Genomic DNA, 12,473 nt, shown 5'->3' with positions numbered 1-12,473 from the left:
CTGCTCATGCTGATGGTAAAAGGGACTCTCTCCAGGTATCTATTCATGTTTCTGCCCAACAACAACAAACAGTATCACAGCAATGTCAGTTGCTGATTATCCCTTCTCCACTTTACCTTTTAAACTAAGTCAATCCACTTCTCTTTTGCATTTGCTGTTAAATCACTGAAGGGTTTTGGGTTTTTTAAATTTAAAGGTGTTCTTGCTGTTTGGCTTCTCTGAGTTGATCCTCTCCACTCATGAATCTCGTAGAAAAATATTGTTACAGATGCTTAAGGCTTTTCATCTTGACCTACCTGCTGTGGTTTAAAAATAATATGATTGTAAAATACGTGTACTTGCTATGTCTTTTAAATGAATGGACCATTGCAATTTTTATGGTAAAAAAAATTTCCCATTATACCATGATCTTTGGATATTTTTTAGATTTTCTTTTTTTACCCAACACTGTAATTGTTTTGCTTCTTCGTTGGCCTTACCTGTGACACTTAGAATGTAGTCTTGTTCTCTGCTTCTACTTATATTTATCACTAGCTGCTGATAGTGCTCTAAAATCTAACATTCTTGTGTCAAGGGATAGGGCCAGGTTTAGAGTCAGAGATCTTGTTTGTCCTCCTTACCTTTGACATTGTTCCATGCTTTCAGGGTAACTGAGTCAATATAGATGTGCTTACCTAAAATGAAGAACAGCGCCTGGTTTACAGTAGGCATTCATAAAATATTTGTTAAATGAATGAATGTATCTTATAATCCCATAAACACCTATGAACCAATAGGTCTTAAGACATTTAAAAACATGAAGGGCTGGCCAGCCAGAGAGCTGGAGAGCATTCTATTCATGCATATGTGGATATGGTAGAGGGTATAAAAGAGACCCAATCCAAGTTAGTCACAAGGATTTAGCAAAGTATATTAATACTAAGTTATATACTAATTCCTTAAAACAGAAGCCTTGATTTCTGAACACAGGAAAGCAAGAGCTTTCTACTAGAATGCCTGGCCAAGCTCACTATATTGTAGTTTTAAAAATCTCCCATGGGAGGCCGGGCGCGGTGGCTCACACCTGTAATCCCAGCACTTTGGAAGGCCGAGGCGGGTGGATCACGAGGTCAGGAGATCGAGACCATCCTGACTAACACGGTGAAACCCCGTCTCTACTAAAAATACAACAAAAATTAGCCGGGCGCGGTGGCGGGCACCTGTAATCTCAGCTACTCGGGAGGCTGAGGCAGGAGAATGGCGTGAACCCGGGAGATGGAGCTTGCAGTGAGCCGAGATAGTGCCACTGCAGTCCGGCCTGGGCAAAAGAGCGAGACTCCGTCTCCAAAAAAAAAAAAAAAAAATCTCCTGTGGGACTGTCCATAGTCCATATACTTAATAACTCATTGCTGAGTGAATAAATGGATGGATGGGATGTGTGTCCAACAGGAACATGAAGGCAGAGTACCTGAACAGACAGCCTGGGAGAGGAGAAAAGACTTGAGGATTGGAGTCTTGGGTGCTTCTCCACCCAGCTGTGTGATTTGAGATCTGTATCTTAACTTCTCTGAGATTCTGTTTTCTGATCTATACAATGAGAATATACATACCTATGCCATCACCCTACACTGAAGGACATTGTAAGAAACACAAAACCTGTGTTTACCCCATCCCACGAATGGCCTCTTCTTAAAGCCTGTGTGAAGATTTTGCTGTCAGACATCAGATCTGCTGCCCTAAGAAAAATGGTTTGTCTCATAGATAGTGAATTGTATAACCGATGATACTTTCCTTTTTGCCTTAGCTTCTAGAGAACTTGGAAGCTAGATTTTCAGCCTACTTGTAGCAAAACATGCAGGGTCTTAGGCATGTATTTTAAGTATTAGAGTTCCTCCCGACCATCATCTTATTTCAGTTATGCTTTCTTTCTTATCAATTACATCATTTAGTTGGTTTAACTCTTGGGTTTGGATATATCTTTGTAACTTAGCCAAATTATTTTTGGAAAAAGGCATTCTGAAAAAGAAAGAAAGGAAGGAAGGTAGGAAAGAAGGAAGGAAGAAGGAAAGAAAAAAGGATGAGAGGGAGGGAGAGAGAGAGAAGACAAGAAAGCCAGATAGCCAATGCCTGTCTCTTAGGGTTATTGTGATGTGTTAGTGAGACTGTATTTTTAATACAATTAACCCCTCAACAGTTTCTGTCATCCTTTAAAAGATCCAATGTATCAATACTTTCTTAGATATCTCAGACAATAATAAAATAAAATTTTTATTATATCAAAAATATATTTTTAATGAATACATTTAAATTTAAATGAATACATATATAATTCTATGATTTTCAAATCATGCTCCCTGGAGTTCCCACAGATGAAGGTGACAAAGAGATAAGATAGCAGGGGCAGGGGGACATTTGGGTTTTTTCAACCAAAGACTCTCAGAGTTGTTATTTTTATTTGTTTGCTTACACGTAAGATTTACATGTAAGGTTTCTGTCAACAAAGGGTTGCTTGATGAAATAAAAGTTTGAAACCACTGATATATGTATGTGGCAGGGTGGTAATTTTGTGGATAATGGGTATGGATTTGCAAAATTACGTGTAACGCATTTTTGGCCTACAGGTTTCGATGTTAAGACTGTTTTCTGTTTGGTGTGGTTGTTGGTTGCCATCAGGAACAAATACAGCACTATAGAATAATATGAAAATATAAAAAAGAAATCTACCGAAAACAACATCCTGTCACACATTTTTTTTTAAATCGATAACTTCCCTGAACTATCCAAAACATAACTATGCTTAGAAACACCCCAACCCCCACAGTCCCACTCCACTTATCCCCTCTGCGCCAGTAAGTTCAGCAAGCTTCAGTGGGTCTCCGATTTGAAACATGCTGGTGTGGATTAGCTAGGGGCATGGAGATTATCATCCATTTTCTGTTTTATTTTCTTCTCACCCACTAGAGGGCAGCAGTAATGCACAGGAAAAGGGAAGTTACTCAAGCACTGTTTCTCAGCAAGACTCGCTTTTCTGGGAAGAAAAGACCTAGAAAGCGCCTCAGATTCCCATAGCTGAATTATGAGAGGGTCAGCTTCCCTTTGTTCATCCCTAAATAATATGGAGAATTTTGATTAACTTCCTTTGAAGTTATAAACTGTATCTGTTGGCTTGGTCAAATACTAATTTTAAATATGAACATGAAGATACCTCTTAAAAAAGACATTTATGTAAAAGTTAAGTGTTTTAGTTGCTTATTGCTGTGTAACTACTCTAAAACGTAGTGATTTAAGACATCACTCGTTTTGTCTTCTCTGTTCTTTTGGTTGACTGAGCACAGCTGGGCGATTCTTCTGCTTAATGTGATGTTGGCTGGGAATGTGGTCATCTAGGAGCTCAAATGGGCCAGAAAGCCCAAAGTGGCCCTCTCAGGTTGCTGGCATTGATGCTGGCTGTCAGATGGGATCTCAGCAAGTTTGTTAACCAGTGCACCCAGTTCTCCTTCATTGGCTTCTTTATGTGGCTTGAATGTCTCATGTCATGGCAATTGGGTACCAAGAGGGAGCATCCTAAGAATGAGCATTCCAAAAAGAAGGAAGCAGAAGTTTCCAGCCCCAGACATCATTTCTACCACCCTCTAATGGTCAAAGCAGTTAAAAAACCAGCCCAGATTCTAGGGGAGGGAAATAAGCTCTATCTCTTGATGTGAGGAGCAGTCTGTATAGACTGGGAGGGAAGAAATTGTTGAGAGCCATCCTTGGAGACCACCACATGGAGGATTGAGAAAAAGCATATTTCTGACTTACATTTTGGAAAGATAGTTCTAAATCATGGGGGATGCAGAAGAATATTTCTTCATGTAATAAATGGGAATTGCTTCTTAATGTGGTATTTTAAGAATTCAAATGCACAAAAGTTATCCCTTATGTTCTTATTCTCTCCAGATCTGTTACCTAAAGCAATAAAAAATGGCCAGAGGATCAGTGTCCGATGAGGAAATGATGGAGCTCAGAGAAGCTTTTGCCAAAGTTGGTGAGTAGACCTGGTACCCCAAATTGCATCATTCTCTTCTTCACTGAGTAGCTTCAGGGTAGATTCAATGAAATGGGAACATGAGCAAAATTTCAGAGATGACAAGAAACCAGTAGTATTCATTTAAAGGAGCTGGGAGAACTTATTTTTGAAAGATATACTTCAATAAAATGACTTTCTCTATCGAAACATGGAATATGGAGTCTACTCTTACATAGTTTCTTCCTGGAAATGGGTCGTAAGTCTCATCTTTTATATCTTGTCTTCTTTTTTGCTGTTTCCTTGATTTTAATACCATCACACACTTTCTCTTACTCTTTATCACTAAACCTGTGGTTTCCTTAAGAGTTTCTATAAGAGTTCTTTGTGGAAACAGAGGTACCTTATAGAAATTATGACTCGTTTACTGTGGATGTTGAAAGTAATGTTAGTGCCCCTATTCAGTAGCAACAGGCGTCTTGTGAGATTCTGACTCTTCCCTGGGATCATGCCTCAATGCCTGAGGGATAGCCTCTCTCATCCCTTCACCTTCCGTCTAGTCTTCCCTCACCTCTCTAAAAGTTGTTGCCTGAATTGTCCTGAAGCTGCAGTATATTGTGTACATTACAGATACTGATGGCAATGGATACATCAGCTTCAATGAGTTGAATGACTTGTTCAAGGCTGCTTGCTTGCCTTTGCCTGGGTATAGAGTAAGAGAAATTACAGAAAACCTGATGGCTACAGGTGATCTGGACCAGGATGGAAGGATCAGCTTTGATGAGTTTATCAAGGTGAGTACCATGCAGAATACAAGGAGACACATTTGAAACTTGGAACTTGAATTCTGTTTTAAAAAATATCCAGAAAGGCATTCCTTACCTCCTTGCTTCAACATTACATATTCTTTCCTTTGTGATTTTCTTGATCACTGCTTGAGTTTCTAAAGATACATTATATTTTTACAGATTTTCCATGGCCTAAAAAGCACAGATGTTGCCAAGACCTTTAGAAAAGCAATCAATAAGAAGGAAGGGATTTGTGCGATCGGTGGTACTTCAGAGCAGTCTAGCGTTGGCACTCAACACTCCTATTCAGGTAGGCTCAACTCCTGGGTGGGAGCAGGATTTCAGGATTACAGATTCTAAACTTGTTATTCAAACCTAAAGGATGTAAACAAAGACAGAAGCAAACACAGCTTTATGGATGACTCCTAATTTTCCTGTGACTAAGTGGGTCAGTTCCGGGTACATAATATAGGAGCAGTCCTAGCTCTGGGTAGGGTCCAATACAAAATGATTTGATCATTTAAACAATCATTAAAGGCTGCCCAGATTCCTTTCTAAATCTTATGGACAAAATTAGCTACTCAAGCTTCTATCTTTAAACTTCATGATAATTTTTAACACCTGCTAAGTGATCAAAAAATTATGTTTTCATTGATTTGGAATAAATTTGTATATTTATTCTGAAGGCTGCCATCCAACAGCCATAATGGAAACTTCCAACAGGCCAAACAGTATAGTTATTGCAACATTTCCAAAACTGAATTCTTCAAAATGTTAGTTGATCTTAAAGATAAGCTCATGAGGCCGGGCGCAGTGGCTCATGGGTGTGATCCCAGCACTTTGGGAGGCCAAGGCGGGTGGATCACCTGAGGTCAGGAGTTAAAGACTAGCCTGCGCAACATGGTGAAACCCCATTCTACTGGGTGCAGTGGCGCATGCCTGTAATCCCATCTACTCGGGAAGCTGAGACAAGAGAATCGCTTGAGCCCAGGAGGCAGAGGTTGCAGTGAGCAGAGATTGCACCATTGCGCTCCAGCCTGGCGACAGAACAAGACTCTGTCTCAAAAAAAAAAAAAAAAGAAAAAAAAAGATAAGTCATGATTAAATACCATCTATAGTTGCTAAGACAACGTTTGGCCTTTTGTTTTTAAATACAGGAATTTTCAGAACCTTTGCTGGGTCAAATGTGCAATATGAATCTTTAAGGCGGAGATACACTACACAGTGTTTCCCAAACTTTTATGACTCAGGATATCTCTGAGGGACACTACTGTTTTCAAAAACTGACAGTTTGGGAAACCCAGTGCTAGGCTATGAAGACATAACTTGAGTTTTTATTGAAACATCTAAAAATCACCTTCTGGCAGCTTTACTGATAGGAAAAAAAGATTATATCCAAATGATTTTATTTTATAGCAATTTAATTGTAATTATATCAAGAAACTCAGAGATACAATAAGGATTGTCCACAGTGATCCAACATGTAAACCAGCAGAGCTAAAAGTGGAATCCTGAGTTTTGTCCTGTAAGCATTATACCACATTTGTATTTATATGTGTATATATATGTATACATGCACATATAAATAAAATATTTTTTATTATTTATGTATTTATATATAGAAAATAAACATATGTATATATTTGCTTCTAAATGTAAATATATATCTGGATTATGCATATTTATAGAAACAGAGAGATAGTTTTGGCCGGGCTCAGTGGCTCACACCTGCGATCCCAGCACTTTGGGAGGCTGAGGTGGGCAGATCATGAGGTCAGGAAATCGAGATCATCCTGGTTAACACGGTGAAACCCCATCTCTACTAAAAATACAAAAAGTTAGCTGGGTGTCGTGGCGGGCGCCTGTAGTCCCAGCTACAAGGGAGGCTGAGGCAGGAGAATGGCGTGAACCAGTAGGCGGAGCTTGCAGTGAGCCGAGCTTGCACCACTGCACTCCAGCCTGGGTGACAGTGCAAGACTCCATCTCAAAAAAAAAAAAAACAAAGAAAAGAAATAAAGAGATAGTTTTTAAATCTGTTTGCTCTATGTTTTATGACTTGGAGTACACAGACTCAATGCCTATTTCCCAACTGATCTGAGATTTTTAAATGTTAATAAATATGAGATGATAAGATAATGGACTGAATGAACTCACATCTCTCTGCTGGGAATGAGAATTTAAGATCCACATGCATAATTTTGTTTATAATAGAGTTTCACTTTGCAAATGAGTCACTTTAATCATTTACTTGCAGAGGAAGAAAAGTATGCCTTTGTCAACTGGATAAACAAAGCCCTGGAAAATGATCCTGATTGTCGGCATGTCATCCCAATGAATCCAAACACAAATGATCTCTTTAATGCTGTTGGAGATGGCATTGTCCTTTGGTAAATAATACTTCTTTCTTGGTTTCCAAAGAATTGCCCGTTTTCTAGACCATCAACAATTAATTGTATTTATCGTAGGCCAACTTTGTTTGGTGCTCAGCTGCACCTAGAAGGCTTTTCTGGACTTTCACTTGGCCGGGTCCAGGACAGCAAACTAAATTCAAAAACAATTTATAATGAGAAATGTAAAATTGCTATTGCTTGAGTGGAGAGGAGGGATACACATTATAGAGATAAACATGGACGGTATAGTAATATCAAGTCAAAAGCATTAGATATCAATGTATTAGATAATTAAGTGGGGGAAATTTATAAAGTACTGATTAAATAATGACTATAGAAAGACATTAAAAAGTTTATCTGATGACAAGTTTAAAGTATAAAGTTGAATCAGGCATCAAGTGGAAGTGTAGACATTATATAAGCTCAGAAGTACATAGATAGTCTTTTCTATGATGGGGACAATTTTCCTGGTTATATATTTTTGGAATATATGCTGCTTGGCTTCATCTGAGCACGGCTCACCATGAAAGCAGATAGAATTGATAATAGCAGCAGGATGATGGAAGCAGTCCTTAAACTATAGTCCTTAAAGAAACCTTTGAGTGGTGCACAGAAATCCACAACTCAAACATTAAGGACACCTGGAAAAGGGGGACTGCATCCTACCCACGGGAGGCCTCTAAATACGGTGCTGCTCAATGCAGCATGGTGTCTTTGAAAATACCTCTGTAGCTCTTGCTTCAGCAGGTTCTCTGTCATCACAGGCCATGTTGTAAGTGAGGTGACTTGAGGTGCTCAATATGTGGGGGACCCAGGACTTAAAGGATAACAATGGGTGGGCAAGACATTGAGCTTTCTCCTCTGCTCTGACCAGAGCAATTCTACTTTTGATATTTTATTTATTAGTTTGTCCTGAGAATTCATTTTTAAAAGGCTCAATTGCTATAAAAAAATCAAAATTCTAGCTTTTAGGTTGCCACCCAAGGCACCCCATGGTCTTCCCTCAATCTCCTAGTTTTACCTTCTAAGACCCCTGTGACTCATTGGTACTCAGCCTAGGGCACTGAGAAGGATATAAAAATGTTATCATATGATTAGCTGAAGATAGAAAGTTTGGTCCTGTGTCAAATAGAAATGTAGACAATAATAAGCTCAGAATTTTATAGATAGTCTTTTATATAATGGGGACAATTTTCATGGCTAAGAAAATAAACTACTTATGGTAGAATTACTTTGGTTATCCACCCAGAATCTCCTAATGTGCTAAGAAAATCAGGATAATTTTGCAGCTGTTTAGGTGAGAGAATGAAGTGGGGTCCTCATTTCCAACCTCAATATATTAATATGGCTTCAGCAGTAGTCACCTCTCCCGCAGAGAGTTTGAGTCTAGTCAAACGGCGTAACTGATTTTATATCTAAACATCACAAATTCTGTTGCTATCTTCTTTGATTATGGTATTGCTAGAATTTAAATTCAATGTTACTGGGCTTTGTTATTCAGAAGCCTGCTTTCTTTAATTTAATTGTTTCTCTTTCAGTAAAATGATCAACCTGTCAGTGCCCGACACAATTGATGAAAGAACGATCAACAAAAAGAAGCTCACCCCTTTCACCATTCAGGTATGTCTTCCCACCATTACCGTAATACAAGACTTGTTTGGCATCAATGAGCATCGTAACTGCTGAGTCAGCCTTTTTCAGGGGCTCAGACATCATTCCCAAAACCCAGGCTTTGGGCTGGTGACTTGTCATACTTCAAGGATAAAGGGATACATTTCTGAGCAGCAAGGAAGGGAGACTGGTGGAGTGGTAGCAGCTGGGGCTTTGTATGTTTGTTTTGGCCACTTAGGAATAAAATTCACTTTGGCTAAAGTCTTAACTCAAGCTTTCCTTAGCAATTTATCTTTGATTTGATGCCAAATAAATAGCATTTTAGCTGAAAACATAAGCCTTTCTAAGAAGCGAGGGGGTGAAAAACGGGAAGTACTCTGGCAGCCTTCACAGTAATATTGGCCACAGCCACGAGTATAATAAGTATAACCTGCTTTTATTCCATCAATTTGTTGATTAACTGGAATAGTAACAAGCAGTAAGTGTATTTCTGTGTTGTGTTCCAATATTTTAACATTATTGTAATTCTCTTGCTAAGAAACCATATCTAACTTCTTAAATCATGAACAATACATTATCTCCTGTGTGGATTTAAGCAATCTTGTGTACTTCAAAAATGGAAATGGTAACCAAATTGAGAACAATGATTAAACACATATGAATGCACTTAATGTTAAATTTACTCATAATCTTGACCATATGTAGAAACAGTATTTTTCACTCATCATTTGAGCACTAGAACAAGGACCCACTTTTCTTCTGATAGTTCTTTTCCTAATTCGCTGGCGGCCTTTGCTTTGTTTTTAATTTGTCAATTAAAACAATTTCTATACATCTCTGACACTGATATCTCTTCCTTTTTAAACCCAAGAATAGTACATAGAGAGTCTGGACTGAAAACTTCCTTTACTCTATCCCTGCTATATGTGAGTTACATTACCTGCATTGTTGTTACTCATAAGAACATAGAATCTATGAGTGTGTGTGTGTATACTCAGGTTCCCTAGTTATTATGGATACTCAACAAATCGACCTAGTAAAAACCACCCCATCTTTTCCAGGAATTTTAATTGTGTCTATTTTTCATTTTCACTTTCTTCTTTTTTTTTTTTTTGAAATGGAGTTTCACTCTTGTCACCCAGGCTAGAGTGCAATGGTGCGATCTCGGCTCACCGCAACCTCTGCCTCCTGGGTTCAAGAGATTCTCCTGCCTCAGCCTCCTGAGTAGCTGGGATTACAGGCACCCACCACCACACCCAGCTAATTTTTGTATTTTTAGTAGAGATGGGGTTTCACCATGTTGGTCAGGCTGGTCTCAAACTCCTGACCTTAGGTGATCCACCCGCTTTGACCTCTCAAAGTGCTGGGATTACAGGCATGAGCCACTGTGCCAGCCTTTATCATTTTCTTAACACCCAATCTGCAAGTCAAAAAGCTCTTCTGCTACTCTCTTTTATGATCTCGATTTACATCAACAATTGTCTTGTTCATGATGGCCAGTGACAGGACAATGATTTCCTCCAAGATGCGCCTTTATTTTTGGCCAGTAGAGATGTTGTGTGTGTCAGCTTCATCACAGAGCAAGATGGAAAAATATAGGCCTCATTAGTCTCATGCCAACCAGAATGGGCCTTCAACTTATGGTGCTGGTTTGATTGAATGGACCGCTGCATTAGCTCGGTGTCTGGGTTACTGGATTTTCTCTTCTGGTTAGGAGTCACTGTTTTTTCTCAATGTTAAAATGAGTGAAGACCATGACTCTAAACCTGCGACCTTTGCAGAAGGAAAACATTGTTGCTGTTGCCATCAGTATTATTTGGCATCTACAAAGTCATAGAACAAAAACTTGCATTCTTTTTCTCCCTCAGGAAAATCTGAACTTGGCTCTGAACTCTGCCTCAGCCATCGGGTGCCATGTGGTCAACATAGGGGCTGAGGACCTGAAGGAGGGGAAGCCTTATCTGGTCCTGGGGCTTCTGTGGCAAGTCATCAAGATTGGGTTGTTTGCTGACATCGAACTCAGCAGAAATGAAGGTAAGAGCAAGTCCCAAAGGTCACTTATGACACACTTTCTAATAACTTATGTGTTGGGGACTGTAGGAGGAAGATGTCAGAAATTCTCAAGTTTTGAAAACTATGCAGTTATACTGATTCCATGGTATTCATGTAACAGATTCTATAGACACAGACCAGACTTTTTTAATGACAGAGCAAAAGCTTTTTAAGCCACAGACTAACAATAATGCTTGTTTGGGGCATAGGGCTCAGTCTTGAATGTTTGGCACTCTAACCTCAAGAGGTTTTTTCAGAGCTCACTTTGCCTTTAGATACTTCGTAACAAATAAGAGGACTTTTAACTTGCATTTTGTGAAGCAAGCAACTCACATTCATATACTATAGTGAAGGTACCAGATTAGGAGGAACTAGGTCTATTTCTTATCAAAACTATAGAGGAAGATATAGGTCAAAGGGTTCAAGGTTGCAATTATATGGGATGAATAAGTGGAGATCTAAACAGCATGAGGGCTATAGTTAATAATATTGTGCTGTATACTGGTAATTTGCCAAGAAAGTAGATTTCAGGTACTCTTCCTACAGAAAAGAGAGAGAAAGAAAGAAAGAGAGAGAGAAAGAAAGAAAGAAAGAAAGAAAGAAAGAAAGAAAGAAAGAAAGAAAAGAAAGAGAGAGAGAGAAAGAAAGAGAGAGAAGGAAAGAAAGGTAATGATATGAGATGTGGGTATGTTAATTTGCTTGACCAACAGTAACCACCTTACTGTGTATGTGTCTACCAAGATAAGTATACCAAAACATCACGTTATACACCTTAAATCTATACAGGATAGAATAAACATTTTTAAAGACCGTAGAAAATTCCATTTAGGGTTTCAGAGTTCTCAACTAAATATGTAGCTGTCAATCTTATTGCGTCTTCTCTCACCATCTTATCTGTATGTAAACAGTGACAGCCCCATGGCTTAGACAGAGGTAGCCAACCTTGATAAGTGTCATACAAAACACAATGTTATCTTTTAGTTATCAGATACAAATCCTACCAATATGAAATCTGTAGTCAAGTTCTAATCTTTAGTTATACATACTTTTTATTTATATGTCCAAATCACAATAACCAATGAAAAATCCTGAAATATTATTTAAAAACCAATGTATTAAACATAATATAAAGAAGGCAGGGGAGAGGAAATAGGGATCTTAGAACCTGTGAGAAAGAATATTGATCTTCAAATAATGACCTCAGCTAAATTTAAACCTTCTAGCTGAGCCAAAAAGTACTTACTCATCTGGGAAAACGTAGAGGAGAGTTGATTACATTGTTGAGTTGCTATAATTAGGCAGGTAAGCACTTGAAATATAAAACACCTATGGGAATAGACAAGAGAACATTGTTATTATTACAAAATTGATCTATTAAAAGCAAAAATGTTGTCATATTGTGAAATGTGGTTTGACAGACCCAGCAAAACATCCGAGCCAGTAGCCTTGGTTATTTTTATGGCTCTGCCCAAATGTTCTTAAACATAGCATTGAGATTCACTGTGCTCTGTTTTCTCCATCTGAAAAATGGAGATAATAAATAAGCTCACAATGGCTTACGCCTCTTTTTAGGGAATAATAATAAAATATTTAATCCATGGGAAAGGCTACAAGAACCTTTACCCCAAAGAGGTAACGTTGTTATCT

The 12,473-nt window shown here is 38.5% G+C and overlaps 1 protein-coding gene across 2 annotated transcripts in view; it reads left to right on the top strand.

Moving 5' to 3' along the window:
* LCP1 (lymphocyte cytosolic protein 1) overlaps window positions 1-12,473 on the top strand; it is a 73,636-nt gene that overhangs the window by 35,954 nt on the left and 25,209 nt on the right. For both annotated transcript variants that reach the window (XM_058437867.1, XM_032150836.2), the window contains exons 4-9: window positions 3,919-4,006; window positions 4,616-4,779; window positions 4,954-5,083; window positions 7,028-7,160; window positions 8,702-8,783; window positions 10,643-10,808. In XM_058437867.1, coding sequence (XP_058293850.1) covers window positions 3,943-4,006; window positions 4,616-4,779; window positions 4,954-5,083; window positions 7,028-7,160; window positions 8,702-8,783; window positions 10,643-10,808 — 739 coding nt within the window. In that variant the 5' untranslated portion in view covers window positions 3,919-3,942. The remainder of the gene's footprint in view (window positions 1-3,918; window positions 4,007-4,615; window positions 4,780-4,953; window positions 5,084-7,027; window positions 7,161-8,701; window positions 8,784-10,642; window positions 10,809-12,473) is intronic.

This window comes from Hylobates moloch, unplaced genomic scaffold, assembly GCF_009828535.3.
Source record: "Hylobates moloch isolate HMO894 unplaced genomic scaffold, HMol_V3 SCAFFOLD_4, whole genome shotgun sequence".
Lineage (NCBI taxonomy): Eukaryota > Metazoa > Chordata > Mammalia > Primates > Hylobatidae > Hylobates > Hylobates moloch.
This window is presented reverse-complemented; position numbering and strand designations above follow the sequence as displayed.